Source organism: Pinus tabuliformis, chromosome 1_2 (genome assembly GCF_031772625.1).
Source record: "Pinus tabuliformis cultivar Carrire ecotype Pingquan chromosome 1_2, CPIR1, whole genome shotgun sequence".
Taxonomy (NCBI): domain Eukaryota; kingdom Viridiplantae; phylum Streptophyta; class Pinopsida; order Pinales; family Pinaceae; genus Pinus; species Pinus tabuliformis.
The window spans coordinates 729,727,492-729,752,473 of record NC_142298.1 but is presented as its reverse complement, the minus strand read 5'-3'; the positions used below and the strand labels follow the sequence as shown (position 1 = coordinate 729,752,473).

Here is a 24,982-nt window from a genome sequence, read left to right as displayed (position 1 = left end):
TCTAAAATAAGATAAAAAATCCCCACCTCGTACAATTGCGATTGAATCTAGCCCTAGCGAATTGTGATCCCATACAAATTTGGCACCTATAATTCTAAGGTCAGTTCAGATTTTATGCACTAATACGATGTTAATTTTCCTACAAACCTAACACTCGACACCTAATTCCTAGCAGAGTTGATAGATATACTAGTTAAATACACAACTAGGTTCGTTAACACAATGTAAATTCAACAAAAACAAATATATCGATCTCAATCAAAATGACACAAACAAAATCTATCCGATCAAATCAGCTCATCATTAACCATGATTCAAAACCTACTTGGGCTCCCATATTGGGATAGTGGCCACACTGAAATTACAGTATACAAAATAAAAAATGGAATTTATCTAGCAAATCTTCCCTAGATTGGTGCTCGATCTTCTTAGCGCACTTGTGGCTCCTATTCTTTAGCGCAATTCAGCTCCTAAACTAGTGCGCACTTGCTCCTCAAATCTACGCACACACATAATCTCCTATATCCTTGCACACAATTGATGCTCAATTCTGTGCTCTCCACAATCAAAGATGATCTCACAAACTTGTGTAAATTATGTGCCTTTGTCCTCCTCTTTATAAACACAATTCAAGCATGCAAGGAAGGCCTAATTCAAATTTTGAAGTCGAAAACTGATAGCAAGTTAACTAAGAGTGACATTATTTCTCTCTCCAATAAACACTTGGGAGTCTTAACTCGTTCTTCCTTTAATCAAGACTAAAGACTAACTCACTCTAACTGAACTTGTAACTACCACCTCCTTTTGTAGTCAAGTTGATGAAGACTCCACTTAAGTGAAGCTCCAACTCTACACATGTTATCTTGATGATCATTCTAGTAAACTGGAAATAAACTCATCATAACTGGTCTAACTCATATGCTCACACTCATGCTAGAGAAGAACAAATCGTAGTCTTCACTGGCTAAGGAACAAACCAGAAGAACTTTATCTGCTACATTTTCAACACTCCCTCTTAACGAGGAATGTACTTCTGGAAGAACATCTTCAACCTGGATCTATCTCCAACACCACCACGTTATCCGTTGTTGTAGCTACTCCCTATTAACTAGAAGACTTCCCATATTCCTGATACGAGATCTGATCTGAAGGCCTATTCCTTCCAACAATGCTCCTAGGATCCTGATCTTGATCCTGAGAATCTAACAATGTTGTATCATACCAGCTGAGGCTTCTGGCAATACCTGAAGAATCACTCTTCCTTGAGATGAAGAGATCTACCTGAATCCCTATTAAATTGACAGTACCAACTCCCCTAGTTGCGTACTTGCCATCATCTCCTAGCTCAATGTAGAATTGCATATCCTTCTCCTTCAGGTGGCTGAAGTATTCCTCGTTTCCAATCATATGGAAGGATGCTCTAGAATCAATATAACATATGTTGTTGTCTGTTGAGCTTGCCACGTAAGCTATCAATGAGAGAACTTTCTTGAACTGAGAAGAAACCCCATCTACCTTAGTTGATGCAGCCACATAATCCTTACTGGACCCCTTCTTCTTATTAGGACACTCAGTGGCATAATGCCCGAACTCATGACAATGGAAGCATTTGATCTTGCTCAGATCTTTCTTCCTTTTCTCGTCCCTCTAATTGGACTCGGCCATACCTTGGCCCTTCTTGCCCTTGGATTTGTTGCCTTTGCCTGCAAGGGCAAATTTCTCCTCGTCCTCTATCTTTGTTGATCTTCCAGCTCTCGTCCCTCTCTGGATTTCTTCTTGAACGCAATCTAACCACAACCCTTCCCAGCTAGGAAGATTCTCTCTACCACTGAATCCTGGAAACTTCGAAGACTTATGAAGTCCCAAAAGCACAAGACTCACAAGATCATTGTCTGCTATAGTGTGCCCACTCAAGCTAGCTCATCTCGAACTTGTATGAACTTGGAAAGGTACCTAATGATGGGCCCACCTTTCCTCATCCAGATATTTCTTAATGTGTCCTCCAATGCAAGCTTCCTGGCATCACTAAAACCATGATACAAATCTAAGAAGGCTTTCCACATCTCATATGTTGTCTTCTTCCCATAGAGATGAGGGATAATCTGGTCTCTGACCCCCTCAAGAATGATTCTCCTCGCCTTGGTGTCATTCTTGTTAAGTTGAATCAACTATTGGGCATCTTGAGGTAGCATTGTTTAATTCTTCGCAAATTCTAGCACCCTGTTATCCTCCAACACCACTAAGAACGACTTCTTCCATGAGTAGAAGTGTGAGGCTCCCTCTAAACAATGCTCTACCCTTAGTCCTTGTAACGCCATACTACTATCCAAAGATACTACTCTTCAAAAAAACTCTAGTGCAATCATTTTGCCTAATCTACGTTCTTCACTAACTGATGAATTTGGTATTGGTCTTTATGTTGATCTCTGCTCTAATACCATGTTAATTTTTCTCTTGAAACTCTGCAACTACTTAGATGAATAACTAAAAACAAGGTAATTGAAAAACTGAAACTAAATTTACTTTCACCAAGATACAGAGTTCTTTAACAATTTATAAGCAGCAAAAACTAATCGAGAGATAAAAACATAATCACACAAATTGCCCCACTTGTTTACCCAAGAAACTCAAAACGAAAAACATTATTTCTTTGTTGTGGTATTTTATTGATTGTTCTGGAGCAATTGGATCTATAACAAAGCAATTTGTCTCTAAGAAAGCGCTATGCTTCTTCTCACTAAAATCAGTTGATACAATTGATCTCGGCCTGCCTTGACCACTACTTGATCTCAGCCCTCTACCACGCAACTATTCCCTTGCTGAAGCCTTGACTTGCTATGTCTCTTGCTTGATCCCAGCTCCTACCTCCTTGCCCATTGGAGCCCCTATTTCCTTGAGCACTTCTCCTATTTCCAAGTGCATGAGGGAGCTTCTATTTCCAAGAGCGCACAAGTCCCTATTTCTTAGAGCACATGTGGCTCCTATTCTTTGGCGCAATTCAACTCCTAAACTCTTGCACACTTGCTCCTCAAATCTACCCACACACACAATCTCCTAAATTCTTGCACACAATTGATACTCAATTCTGTGCTCTCCACAATCAAAGATGATCTCACAAACTTGTGTAAATTATGTGCCTTCATCCTCCTCTTTATAGACCCAATTCGAGCATGTAAGGAAGGCCTAGTTCAAATTTAGAAGTCGAGTTTTGATAGCGAGTTAATTGAGAGTGATACTCTTTCTCTCTCTAATCAACACTTGGAATCTTAACTCGTTCTTCCTTCAATCAAGACTAAAGACTAACTCGCTCTCACTGAACTTGTAACTGCCACCTTGCTCTGTAGTCAAATTGGTGAAAACTCCAGTTAACTGAAGCTCCAACTCTACGCATGCTATCTTGATGATCATTTCAGTAAATTGGAAATAAACTCATCCTAACCAAAGATTAACTCATGAGCTCGCATTCATGCTAGAGAAAGACAAATTGAGGTCTTCACTAGCTAAGGCACAAGCCAAAAGACTTTACTCACTACATTTTCAACATAAGTGTCCAGCTTATATCCATGTAACTTGAGAAAAGAGGACAAAGCTAGAGCCCTCAACGTAGAAGGGCATCTTTGTGGGTTATAGCGAGACTTCAATGACATATAGAGTCTACATTCCGTCTGAGGCAAAGATTATCGTGAGCAACAATGTCGAGTTTAAGAAGAGTCAATCCTTTAGGAAGTCACATGAACGCCTTCCAACAATAGTAGAGGGTAAGCAACAAGAGGCTCTGAAGAATGAGAAGAGACCAGCACCACCAACAGTTGTGACTCCTCTCTTCATTCTTCCTTCAATCAAGACTGAAGACTAACTCGCTCTAACTGAACTTGTAACTCCCACCTTGCTCTATAGTCAAATTGGTGAAGACTCCAGTGAATTGAAGCTCCAACTCTACGCATGCTATGTTGATGATCATTTCAGCGAATTGGAAATGAACTCATCCTAACCAAAGTCTAACTCATGAGCTCACATTCATGCTAGAGAAAGACAAATTGAGGTCTTCACTAGCTAACGCACAAGCCCGAAGACTTTACTCGCTACATTTTCAACATAAGTGTCCAGCTTATATCCATGTAACTTGTAACTCCCACCTTGCTCTATAGTCAAATTGGTGAAGACTCCAGTGAATTGAAGCTCCAACTCTACGCATGCTATGTTGATGATCATTTCAGCGAATTGGAAATGAACTCATCCTAACCAAAGTCTAACTCATGAGCTCACATTCATGCTAGAGAAAGACAAATTGAGGTCTTCACTAGCTAAGGCACAAGCCCGAAGACTTTACTCACTACATTTTCAACATAAGTGTCCAGCTTATATCCATGTAACTTGAGAAAAGAGGACAAAGCTAGAGCCCTCAGCATAAAAGGGCATCTTTGTGGGTTATAGCGAGACTTCAACGACATATAGAGTCTACATTATGTTCGAGGTGAAGACTATGGTGAGCAGCGATGTCGGGTTTAAGAAGAGTCGATCCCTTAGGAAGTCACATGAACCCCTTCCAACAATAGCAGAGGGTAAGCAGCAAGAGGCTCTGAAGAATTAGAAGAGACCAGCACCACCAATAGATGTGACTCCTCATAATCACAATCCAGTTCCTCCTTCTGAGAAAACCCTCTCTTCCTTCTTCCTTGCCAGGTTTAAGAAGAGTCGATCCCTTAGGAAGTCACATGAACCCCTTCCAACAATAGCAGAGGGTAAGCAGCAAGAGGCTCTGAAGAATTAGAAGAGACCAGCACCACCAATAGTTGTGACTCCTCAAAATCACAATCCAGTTCCTCCTTCTGAGAAAACCCTCTCTTCCTTCTTCTTTGCATTTCTTGACTTCCTTCTTCAGATTCGCACTTCAAGTCGAGCTTCTTGATTTCAGATCGAATTGGTAAGCAAATGAGGTCCAACAACGTCTATTTATACTCCTTATGCGTGCATCGAATACCCCTCTCTAGGTCGACTTGTCTCTGGCAAGGTCGACTGGTGCTAAGAGGCTTATTTTAACTTATTTGACTCAAAATAAATTCTTTTACAATGCGCATTTTGCCCAAAAGGGACTTATAATCATGATGTTGACTCTCTTGAGTCATGACAATAAACCCTATGACCTAACAAACCCTATAAGCATGAAGAACATGCTTTTACCTAGAAGACCATCAACGAAGCATGAAACTCATGTTTTAAAATAATATTTTTCCTTCCTTATTTTGTTTATTACATAAGATATAATATTGACATGAGTATAATAACAATAATGAACACTGAAACTAGTTACATTCCCCAACAAGGAATGTTCATGATGATAGCTCAACCAAGTGCTTCTACATAGGCTAGGTGTCAAGCATGCAGAAAATATCTAAAATCATCTTGAGGTACTTGCTTAATTTATTAAGTGATTTTATGATTCCTTCCTAAGTCTCACTTAGGAAAAGCACATCGATTAATTAATTAACTAATTAATCTTAGCTATTGGGCTAAGGCTTTTTAATGAAAAGTAAATTAATTTACTTTAGTGGGTTAGATTTACTCTCTATCATTGATCTCAAATAAGGCATAGGATTTAATCCTAGCCATCCATCACTTAGGAGATCTAGGGTTTAAGATCTAGCTCAATGAGAAATTATAAAGGAAGCCTAAGGAAGAGGTGGAAAACACAGATTTCATTGGAAGTGCAAATTTTTCAACAGGAGTGAGAGTTAAGGCCAAGGAGAGAAAAACGTGTAGCAAGGAGATTCCAATGAGAAGAATTTGGACGTAGGCAAGATTTGTGAAGAAGTTGATACTTCTAGCTAGAGGCTTGTGCAGGAGGGTCATACAATTTAAGTGAAGGGTGAATTTCTTCAAGCACACAAGGGGCACGCATAGGGCTAAGAAAAAGGAGGTCTATTTACAGGTTGGAGAATTCAAGTTTCCACAGGCCAAATTTTTTAAGGGAACAAAATTTTTAATGGGGCAAAAATTCCAAGTTCTATATTCTTGTATTTTATAAATATTTTCTGAGGGTCATTTTCCATGTTAAGGGAACCCTTAATTTTCTTGAGTAATAAAAGTGAAGGCAGCTTTGGAGGGAGAAATATTTTCTTGTGTCAATGGCTGATTTTCCATTTAAATTTCCGTTGTAAATTGTTTAAGTTAAAATACTAGTGTATTTATATTCAATAGTTTTTTCATAAAAGTACTTTACTGGGTGAATATATTTTTTGTGCATAAAATAAATTGCTAGGAATTTAAATCAGATCTAGCATTGAAAAATTAACGCCATAGAAAATGTATATTGCCACTCTAACCATTACACCGAATACATAATTGGACACTTAAATATATACGTGAATATTCTTGCAAAAACTTTGCAAAATTTTAGATACTTTTGCATTCATCAACTCCCATATTGGCAGAGTAAACAAACTAGATAAAATATGTAATGTTATTTTAATTAGTTTTAGACAATGGTTAGTCCAATCTTGTGAAATATCATTATTGTTACCCCGCATGTCAGCAGGGGTACATATACCTTTTAGTGCACAATTTATCACCATTGTAAGCCCAAGGTCACAAATCAAAAGCCATGTGAAATACCATTTGATGTCATGTATTAGACATCCTAGACCTTTGTCTTTATCGACGGGTATGTATTCAATTGCTTGGTCAGACCATGTCATCTCCCATGCAGTTAGACTTAAGGTCTCTTTCATCCCTAACCGGATTGGAGAGCTTTAAGTAAACTCTCTTGTGGACTAATCATTTCATGGGTGTTTGCATATGTAGGGGTGATCACTAGTGCATGGGCCAATCCGCATGACAACTATTAGAGCATAGCAATCTCATTTGACAACATTCACGTTTCCCAAGGCAATACACAATTCCCAATGTAAAGTGGTCCCAATGGTCAAGAAGTCAACATCGCCTCAAATTGTAAGGCATAATGAGAGGATTCCATGCCATGTGGAACATCTCAAATACGAGCATCTAGTGGCTAGTTATCGCTTGGTCAAATTTGGTTAACGGGTCTGAAAAAGTTTCCAAGGGACATTTCAACCAGAGTGATGGGAGAAATCAGGTATGCAATCTATCAAAAGTGACATACATGAAGAAACAAAGAATACCCCTGCGTCAAATTTTAGAGAGCAGCGACGACATCAAAAATACAGCACACGGGCATGATGATGTGGCATTCAGGATGATGATGTGGAAGATCAGAGTCATATCCAATACAAACCAGGACGGACGGAGAAAAACCCAGGTTCCTAAATTGCCAAGACAACAAGGACGTTGGAGATCCAATGATAAGGTGGCCAAATCAAATTGCCAAAGGAAGAATCAAAGAGAAGTCAAGTTGAACTAGCCTTTGGAGGTCAAACTAGCCGTTGGAGATGACTTGACTAGCACTTAGAGTGAAGATGGACCGAGAAGTTAAATGATGGACCAAAGAAATAATTGTGAGAATTTCTGAATCTACAAATCAGATATCCTACTACAATCATTGGTTTATCATCTCCTACTTGTTCTTTACATTCAACAAATTATTTAATTACTTAAACAACGATATTGCAGCCTACGCATACATACAGATCATGAACTGAAATAAACTGAGACAATCACACAAGGGACACCGTTATTTTTGGACAATCGTCCCCAGAAAAACCCAATTCGGGAAAAGTTGAAAACTAGTGCAACATATAGAGGGTTTGTATTATTAAGAAGATTTCTGAATACAACTAGGGTGCCAAATCCGGCCCACCCAACAGAGAATAAACCTGGCAGAAGTACCTCTATCTGGAGATGGATATTTCCACAATCCAACAACTAGATGATCAAACCCCACAAATGACAATTGCTATTCCTAGTGCTGGGCAACAATGGATGCTCCAAGCTTAACACTGGAACTGCGTCACCTCCTTTAGGAGCTACGTCACCCTCCTAGTGAGCCTTCCTTGCTCGACAGACGATATGTTGAACTGTTGCTCTCTCTGCCCCACAGAAAACCCCAGCTTTGCCTCTAAGGGACTGCGTCAACCCCTCCAGCTTCTACGTCACCCTCTCTAGAGCTGCATTGTCTCTCCTGCTGCTACTCTGCCTCTCTGCTATGTATTCTTGGCCTTGCACTGAAGTCCCTCTGTCGAATTGCCCCTCTCACTCTAACTCAGACCACTAGCTCGATTTTCTCAGCAAACCACTCCCCAAAAAAATCAAACTCTTTGATCTCTTGGTGTATCTCCAACTGACCCTGAAGCCTCCTCTTATAATTTTCCTGTTGATGAATGAACGGTCGAGATTAAGTCCCTAATCAACAGCTAAGATTAAAACAAGCTTGATCCTTGTCACTTAGAACCTTCTCACCCATATTTTTATTAATACACATTAATATTTTTATTTTAATAACTCATTAAAAATATTAATTAGACTTGGGAACCCATTAAAAATATTAATTATTTTAATAACTCCTCATCTGGGTGGAACCTCTCCAAATGATTTCTAGGTTCTGGAGATCTCGTGTGGAGCTAGAGCACATCCGATGCTACCGAAAATCAACACTCCCTCTTAGTGAGGAATGTGCTTCATTAACACTTCTCAATAGAAGTACTACACTAACCCACTGCATCGATTCTCTGTGTTGTTGATGCTTGGCCTATTGCCCTTCATCCACTGCACCACTGCTTCCTGGACTGTTGCCCATGACTTTGCGACTGCCACAGCTACATTTGTACTGCAGCTCCCTCTCAAAATGTTGCATCATGCTGCCCATAGCACTGCCACCACTAATTGTTGCACTGCAACTCAGTTACTGAGAAGTAACTGAACCTTCACCCAAAAACTGACATCCTGGTCAGTATGGATGCCTCGTGATCTTGAAGCTACCCTTGCTGCTAATCTGTGCTAACCCTTTGCTGCCACTGCACTGTTGCAACCTGCTTTGTGCCTCTCACACCGCCACAACATCCATTACGCTGCCTTAGACTTTGGCACTCTAACAATGCCATTGTTGCTCCATCACACCTTGCTTCAACCGACACCCGTCACTTTGCTACTATCGTTAAGGGCTCCTATAGCCATATGTGATCCAAGAGTTTGGGCACCTCAAGTATCTTACCCGTCATGTAGTCCTCCCGACTACAACTCGATGTCGCCCCACCTCTTCTCCAAAGGCGCATGAGCACTCATGGCACAATCATCATCCTCGCTTTCCTTGTCCGCTTTCGTTGGAGTGGCCTTCAATTCAGAAGCTTCCCCCTTTCCCTTCTTCCGGGGGCACTGAGTGGCATAATGTCCCAATTCCCCACAGTTGAAGCATCTGACCTTGGTGATGTCCTTCTTCTTCCTCTTCTGTTGCACTTGTTGTCCCGACAATGCGAGAGTTGCATCCTCCTCCTCCTCCTCCTTGACTCGGGCTCCCTTGCTGCTACTCCCTGTCTTGGTCATCCTCCTGAGCTCTTCTTGTCGAAGAGCTGCCCACATCTCCTCCCAACTGGGCAGAGTCGCTCTGCCCAAGATACTTTGGACAAAGGTCTCCCAGTCCTTGATGACTGCATCCAGGGCAGTGCTAACTCCTAACCATGAACTCCGAATCTGGTGTAGACCTCACAAAAGTCAACTGGTCGCGAATCCCTTGCAACCTGAGAAGAGAGGGATCGATCTCTTCTCTCTTCTGCATCTGGTACTGTCTCAGCTAATTTTCTAATAGCATCTTCCGTTGGAGAACCCTAATACAAGGTGGTCAGCGCCTCCCAATCTCCCTTGTTGTGTTCTTCTCAACAATGTGTGGTACTACATGATCTTTGACCCCGTCTAGGATCATGCACTTGGCCCTCATACTTCTTCAACAGATCAGCGTCGACTGGCTCAGCAACTACCTTCAAGGCATAGTCCTTGATGCGATTTTTGTCTAGGATTGCTAGGATCATGGGCTTCCAAATGACAAAATTGGATGCTCCATCCAATCTATCCTGATCCCTCAACCCATTCATTACCATCTCTGCTCAAAAATACAGCTATTCTCTTCTACCTCTCCTGCTGTCAATCTAGCAAGACTTGGATCTGGATTTCTTTAGCCCAAGAAACCCTCTAAGGAACAAGTTCCTCTAGACTCCCTGAGTCTTGATTTCCTTCACGGAAATCCTCCCGCTAACTGTCGAATCACTTCCTCTCCAATCCTCCTTTGCTGCTACAGCTCGGATCTAGATTTCTTTGACTAGAAATCTGTCGAGGCAATGACTCCCTCTACCTCGGCTTTGTCTCCACAGGCATTGTTTTGCACCAACAAAAACAGTGTCCCACCAGCTCCTCAAATCGAATTTTCTTTGCTCCTCCAACCCCAGCAGTTGGCTGATTCGAACCTTTCAGCCTCTGCGTTGGCCCAGAGAGCTGATGCAGTCACTACGTGGGCTCCTCTCTGGCTCTATGTCGCACTCTACAAGCTTTAAACGTTGACGCAGGCACTACGTGAACCTCTGTGTCACTCTGTCTCGGCGTCACTCCTGCAGCTGCTCCTTTGCCTCTGAAACAGCGCTGTCACTAGGGACAGTTGCTTCTCTGCAGCAAATTCTCTGGATTTCTCGGCTGGTGTCTTCAGTCTCCTATGATCTGCAACCCTCTAATACCATGTGAGAATTTCTGAATCTACACATCAGAAATCCTACTGCAATCATTGGTTAATCATCTCCTACTTGTTCTTTACATTCGACAAATTATTTAATTTCTTAAACAACGATGAAAACACTATTGCAGCCTACACATACATACAAATCATGAACTGAAATAAACTGAGACAATCACACAAGGGACACCGTTATTTTTGGACAATTGTCCCCGGAAAACCCAATTCGGGAAAATCGGCGCAGCATATAGAGGGTTTGTATTATTAAGCAGATTTTTGAATTCAACTACGATGCCAAATCCGGCTCACCCAATAGAGAATAAACCTGGCAGAAGTACCTCTATCCGAAGGCAGATATTTTGAAAATCCAGCAACTGGATGATCAAACCCCACAGATGACAATTGTTGTTCCTAGTGCTAGGCAGCGATAGTTGCTCCAAGCTCTGAGTTGAAACTGCATCACCTCCTCTAGGAGTTGCGTCACCCTCCCAATGAGCCTCCCTCGCTCAGAAGTCAATATGTTGAACTGTTGCTCTCTCTGCCCCATAGAAAACCCCAATGTTGCCTCTAAGGGACTGCGTCAGCCCCTCCAACTTCTACGTCACCCTCTCTAGAGTTGTGATGTCTCTCCTATTGTTGCTCTGCCTCTCTGCTATGTATTCTCGGCCTTCGATTGAAGTCCCTCTGCCGAACTGCCCCTCTCTCACTGCAACTTAAACCACTAGCTCGATTTTCTCAGCAAACCACGCCCCAGAAAAATCGAACTCTTTGATCTCTTGGTGTATCTCCAACTGACCCTCAAGCCTCCTCTTATACTTTTCCTGTTGATGAATCAATTGCCGATTAAGTCCCTAATCAACGGCTAATATTAAAACAGGCTTGATCCTCGTCACTTAAAACCTTCTCACCCATATTTTTATTAATATACATTAATATTTTTATTTCCCTAAGTTTAGACTTAGGAACCCATTAAAAATATTAATTATTTTAATAACTCCTTATCTAGGTGATATTTCTCCAAATGATTTTTGGGTTCTGGAGATCTCATTGTTCTAGCCCCTCCACAAAATTTCAGAGCTAGAGCACATCCGATGCTACCCAAAATCAACAATAATCGTCATAATCAAATTATTTTCAAAGGTACCAAGTCGAGCCACAAAGGAAAGTTGTACAAACTTCTCGAGGAAGTCAAATTGGATAAAGGACCAAGGAAGGGGAAGGTTGGAGCAATGTTACATTTATCGTTATCGGCAATTTATCACGAGGGCTCCAAAATTTAAATTATCGGCAATATCAGGGAAATTATCGGAAATGATCAGGAAACTTAAAAAATACAAAGATAATCATTTTTCCTTCAATTTTTTAACTTATAAAACAACATCAACATCAAACAAACACATTGCTACATAAATATGAAAATAAAATCGATATATAAGATGTATAAGATGTCAAGTGATACATTAGATATTGATATTGAAATATGATATTTGTCCCAAGTCATAAGATCTAATAGAATGATGCAAAATCATATCAAAACAAAAATAAATGTATCTCATGAGATGAATCATGGCAATGAAAACAACAGATTTCCCCTTCTTTGCTTGATGGAAAATTGTCACATCATCCTCAGCAATGTTATCAGAACTGGACCAAAAGATTGGTCAACCAAAAAATACATAAAATATTCAAAATTTGAAAAGAACATATAATTCATGTGCATCCATATGAATCCAAATTATTATACACAAATATGCAAAATTTCTCATGTATATAGCAAGGGTGCATATAACCAAAATATCATCATGTACAATCCATCTTTGAATCAAATAAATCAATAGAGACTGAGAGGCTCTAAATGGCCTATGAAATGCAAAGAAAATCATGCTACAACAAATAGCTACATAACATCAAAATCATTGCCTATATTGGGATCCTACTCATCAAGATCGCCCACTAAGCATTAAAAAAGATAGAAAAACTTAACATCCTACTCAATGATTTTGCTTGAATGAAGCGTACATTTTTAATAGGGTCATGAAGGAGGAGCTCAATAGTCAATGCCACCAACATTGAGGTACATAGCGGGGTTGGCGATATTGATTAAACTTTAGTTCCATACCCTCATACATCATAGGATCCAGTAAAAACGTTGCAATCCTGCCAATCCTGAAATCCTAAAAACTGTTAGTTCTGCTGGGTTTTGAGTAGATCTAAAATTCTACTTTCTCCATATGAAATCTAATGAGGTCCAAACCACTCTCAAACATCCTGAGCCAATTAATGGTAATGTTAAAAATTGAAGTAAAAGCTACTTCAAGAATTTAATATTACCATTAACTACTAGAGAATGTATCTCATGAGATGAATCTATTACCATTAGCTACCAGGGTATGTATGTCATGAGAAGAAACTTGGGAAATGAAAACAATAGATTTACCCTTGTTTGCTTGATGGAAATAGGCAGAGTATCCTCACAGCTCAATCCCATAACTCAGTTTTAAAAAATTAGGGTTAAAAGAAAAAGAAAAAATTGGTAATAAGTTGAAATTGACAGAGACAGGGTAATAATTTCAAAATTATCACAATAATCACCTAAATTATAGCAATAAATTCAAAATAGGGAAATTATACTGATAATTTATGGCGAAAATATTGGTGAAGGGCAGTTTGGCGATAATATCATGGTAATTCCGATATTATCGCAATATGCGCAACACTGGTTGGAACATTGGTCTTAGAGAGGTGATAATTGTTGCAATGCTAGCTATTGGAGGATATGAGAACAACAATTACTTCCTCTTGTAACAAGGGTAATGCTTGTGGGAGGTGTGCACTAGGGTTCCTTGGCTTGTGTGACACAAGTGAAAAGTAAAGCATGTGAGATGTGAGGATGTAAGGGCTGGACAGTGGGCATGATGCTAGCATTGCTGTTAAGCTCTTGCACAGACTAGTACATCTGGGTGGGATGTTTTCCTAAGCCTCCTTGTTGCTGGTTATGGTTTGCAGTAATTTTGGAATGCCCAGCACCCAAAGCAAAAGAAGGCATGACTAGCAATAAGTTGCCCAATAAGCCATGCAACAACATAATGCAACCTTCTGATTCACTAATGTTGCTGACTAGTTCACTTGTTCAAAACGAATGGTAGCATTCCCTTTGTTCCCATCTTGATGATTCAGGACTTACCTAAAGAAGACGTTGCTAAGGTAGGAGGGTTTGGGAAGCTTTGGAAAAGTCCTTGTTTGCAATAAAGTGGAAGGACTTGATGTACTAGCTTTGGCAAAGCTGAAGTATTGTACTTTATCTCCATACTGTGGTAACAGGGAGTTGTACCATTGCTGTCCTAATTTCTCTTATTATATACTTAATCTTCAGACTTGATTTTCATGTGTTTTGAGTGGGTTTAAATGGTTATTTCGATGTGTTCATTTATTGGGACAGCAGGGCTGAAATGTCAAGTGATTTAGCATGCCTTTGATGAAACTTCAAATCTGAAATATTTTCAGATATTTAATTAGATCATGCCCTAAGGTCTGTTGCATTGATCCAGTGTTGAAATAGCCTGCAGTGTTTATCTACTTGAATAGTTGAACTTGCCAAACCTAGTGGTGGACAGACTTGAAATATTTGTGGTTGTATTTCCAAATATTTCTGTTCAGCCTTCAGGCTGAAAGTTCTATGGGACAAATACTAACCTCATTGGAATGACGTGCAGATTGCAGATTGGACAGATTTTTGAAATTACTGAAGTTTTTCTATTCTCGAGATGCAGGTATGAGTCTTATATTTATATACTTCCAATAAGTAGCAGCTCTCTCACAGTTGCATTTTATGATTTAACTGTTCTTCAGCAGCATAGTCCCTTTGCTTCACAATTTTAATGTTTCTTAATTACTGATTACTGTTATTTTCTGAAGCTGGGCAGTGAACCAGTCCCTTTTTCAGCATAATTTTTAACTCAGACAGCCACCCAATTAATGAATGCCACAGCCTGTCTTTCTTTATTTTCAACATTTTTTTAGGAGTATATGCATATGGGCAGTGAAGTCTACAGCAAGGTCAAGTGAACGAAGCTGCAGAATGAATAGCTGCCATAGAGAATGGCCCTGGTCCTGGAAATAGGTCATTTTCCAATATTAATAGTCGCATAACTCGCAGTAACAAAAGAATGTTACAGATATTCACAAAGGCACAAGGCCATATGGTACAAAAACAAATAAATATTTGATGAATGGTAGAAACAAGCAATGGCGATATGCCATGAAAAGGACAACCGAATTTATAGTATATAAGAGTAATTTAAAGGATATAACCCTGCACAATAATAATTTGTATAATTCTTATCGATATATATATACATATATATAATGTGTGTGTGCGTGTGGAATACTACACCCAAAATGCCTGCAAAGAGATCATCTCCCTGGGTCAAAAGATTAGTACCTGCTTGCAGAAACAGTCAATTTCATCATGGAGCAGACTGTGCAGCTTAGCAAGTGGCACCTGGAGAGCGGGATTGTTTTGTATTACAGGTGACTGCAGTGGAAGTGTAGTGTCTGGCTGTAGAAAAATATTCTAGAATCTTAGTAATGGCATCAAATAAGGTTGATAAAAACCGGTAAAAAACAGATCCAAAGAAATGCAAGAAATTTACTAATAGCTAAGCAGCTTATAAATATCAGCCTTACATGTTCTTGCTCCAATGCTAATTTAGGAATGCCGATCAAGCGATCATGAAGCAAGGAACTTGGAATAGAATGCATTGTCGGTGTACCTGTAATACACTTACTTCTCCAAGCAAAACCCGCCACTTCTGGGTGGCCTGTAGCTATACGACCATCATCCATATCCATTTCTGCCTCACTGCGCCAGTTGCTAATTCCCCAATGTCGTGGACTGGAACTACCTGACCTGACAGCTGGAAACTGCCTCTGTTGTCTGAAACCCCGAACAGGCGATGGTGGAGGAGGTGGCGGAACACAAAGAACTACAGGTGATGGGGGGCGTTTTGGTCTGGGTGGCTCTCTTCGGTTACATGGTACACATGGACTTCTGGATTCTCGGGGATGTGCTATACCAGTTCTTGATTTTTGTCTAGACATATTTGGGACCACTATTGGCCGAAGAATTGGATGAGGAAGTGCTTCCTCTTTTATTCCATCAATGGGAACAATATTACATTGAACTGTGGATCTATTATCTCGTTCTTCTGATGCAGCAGCTGATCCTGCATTAGGAGCAAAGAAGTTCCCATTGAACTCATTGCCAGTCTTTACAAAGCCAGCATGGGTGCTCGGTGTCCCAGTAGCAAATTGATCAAACACTGACCGAAATGTTTTTGGTGGTGAAGATATTCCACTATTGCCATATGGACTTGGCAATGGAGGAAGAGAAATTATGTCATCTATAACCAATTTTAGATCATCTTCGTGTCGGGCCCATGAGCTGTCCTCAGAACTCAATGAAGGAGGCCTTGAGTAACCAGTGCCAGCATAATCGGCCGTGTTCCAGTACATTACTCCTCCACCAAAAACCTGATTATAGTCAGAATTTTTATGTTCATTTTCAGGAGGATGTTTCTCTGCTTCATCTTCAGATATGGCATAGCCCTCAAAGTCATCAGTGTCCCCGGATAAATACTTTAGATCATCACAATATGAGTCATCTGTCCCTTCATGCTTAGAATCCTCCTTTATTCTTATGTGTCCATTCAATTCTATATTAGAAGATACATATCCTGCCTGAAAAGAAGGTTGTAAAAGTGGAGCGAGTACAGGTTCCATGGGATGGCTTATGGAAGAGGTCATATTTCTGTTTCCAGTAGCTTGAGATATAAGACTCTTTTTATGGTAGTTTCCTTGGCCTGATGATTGTCTCACCCAGGACCGCCTTAACGTTACAAGGGATGGTTGAAGATGAGTCCGCCAGTTCCAGTCTTCCAAATGTAACCTATCTGTAGCAGTTGGAAGAAGTCGACCAGTGGCAGATGGAACGCGAAAAGGGAGTGACCCAGGCCACTCATATGATGTAGGCAGCATAAAGTTAGTTGTGTCCTGAATAGAAAAGCCTTGGGTTCTCATTCTTAATTGCTGCTGTGATTCATCTCTAGGTGTGACATGGGCTGCTGCCGATGCCCCTGATGACTCTGTATTAATATTATCACTACTATGCATTTGAAAAAAATGCATGTCAGGCTTAACAGAACATTCTAAGTATTCTTTGTTCAATTCTCCGTGGTTCATTAGAAAACTGGAGTCAATGGCAGTAGCTAACATTTTTCCACTAGAATTTATGTCAAACAATGATCCAACAAAACCAGAAATGCTACTACTATCTCTAGAAAGAAAATTAACATCTCCCTTGTCAATCTCAGAGATATTACACCTCGAAGAAGAATCTTTCTGTAAACCATTTTCATTTATGTCTGATGAATCAAACTTGCAAGGTATATTAGTAGTTGGCAAGTTTGTTGATGCCTTTTTGCAAGTAGAACCATGCTTTGACAAAGGTACTTCACCTGCCATGTTATCAGAACATGTAATTGAATGTTCATCAGAAGAAACCCTGCCACTATCTACCCCACATAAATCTTTGCTATTGACAGAACTCGTGAAACTTATGTTTTGGGAACAAGAACCCTCTGGTGCAATATCAGAATGCCCATTCAAGTTAACATGTTGCAACAAAGAGCACTGTGTAAATGTGACAGGCAATGGATCAACTTGTTGCAGTGGCTCGCACAAAAAATCCCCAAGTTTCCTTTCCTTGTCATTTGATAAAAGTGCAGCATCAAAGTTCCCAATCTCTTTCTTTTTAGATTTGGACCTGCGACTTCGGTGTTTATTTCTTTTCATTTGACCCCCGCCAATTCCTGATACTGATGGTACTTTTTCTGAATCTGTTTGTAGGCTCTTACTTATTTTGTTTTCCTCCTGACATGCAAAATTTTGATAACTTTCCTGAAAACCCCAGGCAAACAAAACGGGCAGCTTAAAAGGAAAAGTCATTGACAAATGCAAGAATGAAAAAACTTCCATATAGACTATAATTGATAAAAATACCTTCTCTTTACCTCAATTTCTTTCATTCCTGAATATGTTGGGAGAGAGCCCCTCATACCCTTTCTCTTATCTTCATCATGAATCGCCGGATTTTCTTGCTCCTGAAAAAAGAAATACTAGGCTGACTAGGAGAAAGAACAGTGAAATTATATTGACGGATACATAGATATAAAAAGGAAAGTCAAAACAACATTATGACAAAACAGATACCTCACATAGTTTTCCGTTTGGAGAATCATGCTCTATAGGTTGCTTAGAGATTGGGATCTTTTTCTTTCTACTGCGACCTTTTTTCCTTTTCTCCTTTCTCTGTATTTCAGCAGCCTTGTGTTGATTCAATTTATCCCCCAAGTTATCTTCCCTTAACAGATCCAGTTCTACAGAAGCTTTTGAGACCTTTGCAAATATGTCTCTAACCGTCCTCAATATATTATCTGACCATGTATGAACAGAGCTCAAAGAGCTAAAAAACAATATGTCATTTTCAGGAACTGCTAGCATGCACACAAACCCCAAAGATGAAACTTCTTGGAGAATATTCAAACCCCTTAGAAAGTGTTCAGTGCATGAACGTGTTTTGCATGCATAATTGGAAAAAGGGTGATATGTAAAGTCATTGTCACATAATGAAACTTTTGGCACATTGCTTACTTTCCATGCTGCAGTATATTTATCTGCCAATAATGTTTTGTTACCCAAAATGTTGATGTGCATTTCTGTCTTTGAAATTTTTGCACCTTGAACGAGTTTATTTACCTGAAAGATCAAAGCATCTTAGAAGAAAGTAATAAAAAAATATATATATAAGAAACGTGGGTGCTAGCCCACTGAGGGTGCTAATTCAGAAAAAGAACAAATTTTCAAAATTTATGAATTGATTCCTCAAGGCGAGATTTTCAAAATACATCAGAATTTCAAAATATATTTATGAATAAAAATAACTTATACACTAGAAATTTCAATGAAAACAATCTATATATTAAAATGGTTTACACACAAAATTGCAAAAGCATGGATCGATATATTAGCATGATATAAATTATAATAGCCTTCAAGAAGCATCTTTTAGGGACTTTCTGAAGACTTGAGACAATTTTAGAATATAATTTTTTTCCTTTCTTATTTTATTTTGTTTTAATTTTCGAACAGTTTTCAGTCCAAAACCCATGACCACTCATGTGAAGGTTACAGCATCAGGGGATTCATTACTGATTTATCCAGTCAAGAAAGACATTAAATAAGAATCCTGAATTCAATGGGTCCAGTTTAGAAACCAGATTTAGTTGGATCCACAACAAAACTAAAGCTTCTGGGAATTTATCATACAATAGATTGCCAACTGGGGACCAATACCAATAATATGGGGCTTCACAGTATAATTAATCCTAAATTTTAATTAATTTCTGCCTCCTAATGCACTAGAATTGGTTCTGATTGGGAATTACAACTGTTTGAATACTAATGTCTATTTTCTGTGCACATTAGACTTAATGAGGTTGTAATTAGGCAAAGTAATTAGATAAACTGATTAGGATAAGACGAGTATAGGACTAAGCGAACTGAAAGAGAGAAACGTGTAACTGAACTAAGACTCAGTCAAAAGTCTGGTCAAGTTTATATTTAGTAGATCTTGTATTATAAATATGTTGAACTTGTACAATATGCAACAAAATGGATACAAGTATTTTGCATTCATTTAAGAGTGAAACTTTCCTCCGATTGAAATCTCCTAATATCTCTACTCTGTTCTATTACTAGCATCTGAAAACCAGATTTGGAAACCAAATTTAGCACAGCTCAGCTCTTATGGTAGAATCGATACCCAGTTATTAAGCAAAACTAGCATAAAGGCACTTTAGCCAAATATAACATTCGCTCAAATTATCCAAAAAAAGAGTTACCTGTCCAAGAGTATGTGTTTGCACATTAGTTAGCATAGGGGTCTTGAAATCTTCGAAACCGACTAATTGGGCTGCCAAGACCACTTTACACGCTGTTTCACTCGTTTGGCGTTTCCAGGTTTTCAAATCTTCATTGATTCAGTGGCTAGAGATCAAACAATGCCCAGTCATAACTTTTCCCATATAATTTGGTCAAGAAGGGACCCCAAACTTGCCTTGTCTTTATATAGATAGTGGAGATTGATGATAAGTACTATAGGAAAATAGCAAAGGAGTATACTAAGTTGTGTTACACTTTTGGAAGTACACCAAATGTGGCAAGCACTGGGATGATCTGTTGGGATTAGTAGCTTGGGAGGTACTCCAAGCCCTAGGGTTCGGGGTTTTGGAGGAATGAGCACCACAAGTGGCTTTGTGGGCTTAGAACCCAAGCTTGGGGTTTTGTACCCAAAGATGAGGGCCAAAACCATGAGTGTTATCATTGATTTGACTTATGGAGATAATACAGGACCCTAAAAGGAACTAGGGGCCGCGAAAATCATTGAGATCGTAGGTCTACAAAGAGAATTATGATTTTATTTGTATGCTGGTGGGTTTGTGGAACAAGAAGTGAGGTCGGCTAGGGTTAGTTAAGCCCTAAAAGACAATTCGTTCACACCACATGAGAAGCATATAAATTAGAGAAGGTGTGGAGGCTATTAGGCATATCCAAGTGCATCAAAACATAAGGAAACATATTTGAACTTGGTCGCAGATCAGAAGCGGCTCAAGCAAAGGAGGAGAGGACGAGTTCTTGTGCCTTTTCAAGACTGTTTTGGGTGCTGAGTTGATCTAGCAGCAGGGCCGAGTAGGAGAGGGAGTTCTGCGCTGTTTTTGGCATGATTTTTGTGTGGGCAGACCTCTGAAATAGGGGCAGTAAATCTGTACACGAGTCTGGAGGAGGGCTGAGCCCTATATCTCAGCTTGGAGAAGGGCCAAAGGTCTGAACAGTGGGCGAAAAATTAGCCCAGAACCCAGCGTACAGGAACAGCACTAAACAGACACAGGCCGCAGCTGTTAGGAGGTTGTTTGGGCATTGGGAGGAAGCCAAACAAGGACCGTTAGCAGCCCAAACTAGGCAGCCAAAGCTACAACAGGTGCACATCAGTCCAGAAGTAAAGGAAAGGTATGTTGTGATGTGTTTCAAGTTGTTTTGTTGCTAGAGGATAGACTGTCCTAGTATAGGACAGGGTGGTTGGGCATCTTGTGGTTGTTGGAGGGAAACAAGTAGGTGCTCAAAGTAGCCCTAGTTTTGTTGCCAAGAAGGACATTGACAGCAGTGAGGAAGGGTGAAGGTTTGGAGGTCAGGGATTGCAGACTTTGAAGGACAAAAGCAAGCAGCCAAGTGGACCTTGTGATCAGCCCAAGTTCATTGTTGGAGAAGGACTTCTAGCAGTGATAGGTGGCAGCCCTCCTGCCCTATGTTTGTCTTCATTGGAGCAACGCAGGAAGACAATAGTGGGAAGAAGTCCCTAAGTAGCTGAGGAGCAGCAGTGGGCAAGAAGTCTCAAAGTGTTGTGTCCTTGAAGGACTAAGGAGCAGCTAGTGAGCGTGAAGACCCTATGTGTTGGTTGTAGATGGACTTATGATCAGCTAGAGGGTGGATTAAAGAGATGAGTTCAATGACCTAAAGGACCAGGACATTGATAGAGGCAATGATGCAGATTTGGAGCAGGACCAGCAGTGTGTTCAAGGTACAACAAAGAGGTTGTGATTGTGCACTACATCAGCTAGACCATCAGTGTATCTTGTTCTTGTATTCTTGTACTAGTGGATGTATATGAGCCATTATCCCTAGTATGAGAGCCCTAGACTGTTGTATTATCAATTTGTTAATATAATGAAGTTGGGTTATTGTAAAATTGTAAAGAGTTGTCTATATTTGTGCACTAGTAGATTTATTGTTGTATATTGTTGTGTTGTGCAAAGTAGCTTGTTGTGATACTTGGATTGGTAGAGTCAGTGATTGTAAGATTCTAACCTAAATTCTAGTATCGTGGAAAAACAGCATGGTATCAGGGCTACTTTTGAAGGGACGGTGAATCATAGTGTGCACAACAAAGTACAGCTTTAGAAGGAGTTGGTCACATAGTTGTTGAAGGGCTCACAATAATGTCGAAGTTACAGGTTGGTCTCTGATATGAGAACAGGTTGGAAGGAACTTGAAGGGTTGTCCAACTATAGTCCATGGAAGGATCGGATCAAGTTGGTTCTAATGGTGAACAAGATCTGGGACTTTGTCGAGAAAGCAATCAAGAAGCCAACTGACCCTAAGGAGCTAAAAGTGTATGAAGAGTTGGATACGAAGGCGAAGTTGAACATCCTAGATGGTGTCAAGGATTCCTTAATACCTCATATGTCAGGGAAGAACACTTCCCATGAGATGTGGGAGACTCTTCAGAATTTGTTCTAGAAAAGAACGAGAACCCGGTATTGGTATTACCACATAAGTTGAAGGCCACCAACAAGACGCAGGGTGAAGGGGTAACTTTGTATTTGATGAGGTTGTCTCGGTTCGAGATGAGCTTACCGCCATCGGTGAGACTATTTCAGATTTTGAGATGGTAAGGATTGCCTTGGAAGGGTTTACTCCAAAGTGGAAGTCGTTCATCAAGAGAATTATTGCCAAGGACAAGCTGCCAGATTGGAACAGGTTGTGGGATGACTTCATTCAAGAAGGGTTGCGAGATGAGGATCTTCATCTAAACAAGAAGGCAATTGATGACGAGGTGGCATTTGTAGCAAGAATGAAGGGAAAGCAAAAAAGGACTTGAATAAAATCAAGTGTTCCACTGTGGCGAGATAGGTCATTTTTCGACAAAGTGTCAGATGAAGAAGAAGGGAGATGATGAGCAGAAGAAAGGGTAGCAGGTAACAAGTGTCACCACTTTTGCCAAGATAGATGATCTCAACAAGCTTTGATCTCTCATTTCTCGCAAGGTACCATCGACGAGGTTGGATGGTACATAGACAGTGGAGCGTCAAAGCATATGACAGGGTCACATTAGGTATTCAAGGGTCTAGCTGATGGGGACTCGAAGTTGCACATGGTGTTGGGTGACAAGAGTCAAAAAGAGATCAGGGGATCAAGTGCCGTGCCATTCAAGATGGAGTCAGGTCAAGTGATGCAAGTTCATGATGTATTGTTTGTACCAGGACTCAGATATAACATGATGTTTGTCTCAATGATTGAGCAAAAGAGGTTTGAGGTGGTGTTCAATAGTGGAAAGGCAAGACTCGGGCCCAAAGGCTCTAGCTCCGCAAGTGTTGTGATTGGAGTTAGAGAGCATGGTTGATATAGGCTGACGAGCAAGCCTATAGATCATGGGAAGAAGCAAAACCAGGTACAGGTTCCATAGAAGCAAGTGCAGGTTTCAGAGGACTAGGTACAGGTACCAGAGAAGAAGGTCCAGGTTCTAGAGGTTCAAAAGGAGCCTAGTTTTAGAGGGAGTTTGCAAGTTTAGAGGGAGAATGTGCAACCCAAGAAGAGTGCATGGTCAGTGAAGAGTAAGGGTACTTCTACTGCTAGCAAGAAGGAATCATGGAAAGACCTGAAAACTTTTCAAGAGAAGAAGAAGAAGCAGGAGGCTTCCAATGGTAGTGACATTTCCGAGAGGCGTAGTCCATCCTACAAGGTTTGGTTTGCTACAATTATGAGCGTAGTCCATGATACAACTTAAGAGGGAGTTGGTCACATTGTTGTTGAAGGGCTCACAATAATGTTGAAGTTACAGGTTCGTCTCCGGTATGAGGGCAGCTTGGAAGGGTTGTCCAACTATAGTCCATGGAAGGAATGGATCAAGTTGGTTCTGATGGTGAACAAGATCTGGGACTTTGCCGATAAAACAATCAAGAAGCCAACTGACCCTAAGGAGCTGGAAGTGTATGAAGAGTTGGACACGAAGGTGAAGTTGATAATCCTAGACAGTGTCAAGGATTCCTTAATACCTCATCTGTCCAGGAAGAACATTGTCCATGAAATGTGGGAGCCTATTCACAATTTGTTCTAGAATAAGAATGAGAATCGGGTATTGATATTACCGGATAAGTTGAAGGCCACTAAGATGATGCAGGGAGAAGGGGTGACTTCGTATTTGACAAGGTTGTCTCAAGTTCGAGATGAGCTTGTCGTGACTTCATATCTGACGAGGTTGTCTCAGGTTCAAGATGAGCTTGTCACCATCGTTGAGACTATTTCAAATTCTGAGATGGCAAGGATAGCCTTGAAGGGGTTTACTCCATAGTGGAAGTCATTCATCAAGGGAATCGTTATCAGGGACAAATTGCCAAACTGGAACAAGTTGTGGGATGACTTCATTCAAGAAGAGTTGCGAGATGAGGATCTATTGACGGTGCTAGACCCGCCAACATGTCAAGGGGATCTCCTCGGTAGGAAGTCCCAATTAGACCTCAGACCGTTTGGTGTAGGAGTCCCAGCAGTGGATCGTAAGGTAATGCCTTGACCGCGATGTCGCACAGAGAGAAGTAAGATAACTCTGTCAGTAGCAAGGGGTGACTAATGCAGTGAGTCAAGGAAGGTGTATGAGAGGTTCTAACACTTTGAAGGGAGAAGAAGGTGAAGGTGAGTTCCACGTTGAAAGGGATCAGTCCCAACTCAGCTAGGAACACACAACACAAAAGGACATGCATAGCTTCCGGCGAAGCAGTCCACTCGGATGCAGCAGGCACATCATACGAGGTAAGATAACACGGACAGCACTCACGGATCAGTCCGAGACAAGTGCGACGGTTGTTACAGCAAGGTTCATGTGAAAGATCTTTCTGATGTCTGGCAAAGCAGTCGACACAGACGATGACAACATTAACAACATATACAACACATTAACAACAAGATTCATATAATTGCATGTGAATCAGTTCATACACAAATACGTAAGTTAAACAACATATATCATTAAGGCAACAGAAGATGTCCAACTACAATAACAACATATGCATGAAAATGTGTTGGTTCTTATTATATAAAAAAGTGTAAGTCTCAATCATACAATACATCCATGTAAACCTGCTAGCCCCAACAGTGGAACGTTACAGCCACATCCGCTTGCTCCTCCAAAGAGATGTACTAGCTCCGTGCAGTGGAGAAGCCAAGGCGCATTACAATACTGTCTAAGCCTTCTTCAAGATAGTCTTAGTAGAAGCTTGGCTGACCAAAAACCCTGTACAATGAGTTATAAGGGACTATTTATAGCAAAGGTTGGGGTGACCCTGGACATTCCCCTTTGTGACAATTCAACTACCCTCATGACTCTTCACCTACTCTATGACTATTACATCCAACTATTGACACTCGACTTACACTTGACATGACTCAACATTACAATGCACATGTACT

The 24,982-nt window shown here is 40.4% G+C and overlaps 1 protein-coding gene across 3 annotated transcripts in view; it reads right to left on the bottom strand.

The window, feature by feature from the left end:
• MEE44 (Nucleotidyltransferase family protein) overlaps nucleotides 1–24,982 on the bottom strand; it is a 265,903-nt gene that overhangs the window by 199,573 nt on the left and 41,348 nt on the right. For all 3 annotated transcript variants that reach the window (XM_089395863.1, XM_089395862.1, XM_089395861.1), the window contains exons 2-5: nucleotides 17,897–18,442; nucleotides 17,698–17,787; nucleotides 15,314–17,584; nucleotides 15,069–15,185 (exon numbers count right to left, since the gene is read on the bottom strand). In XM_089395863.1, the coding sequence (XP_089251989.1) occupies nucleotides 15,069–15,185; nucleotides 15,314–17,584; nucleotides 17,698–17,787; nucleotides 17,897–18,442 (3,024 nt within the window). The remainder of the gene's footprint in view (nucleotides 1–15,068; nucleotides 15,186–15,313; nucleotides 17,585–17,697; nucleotides 17,788–17,896; nucleotides 18,443–24,982) is intronic.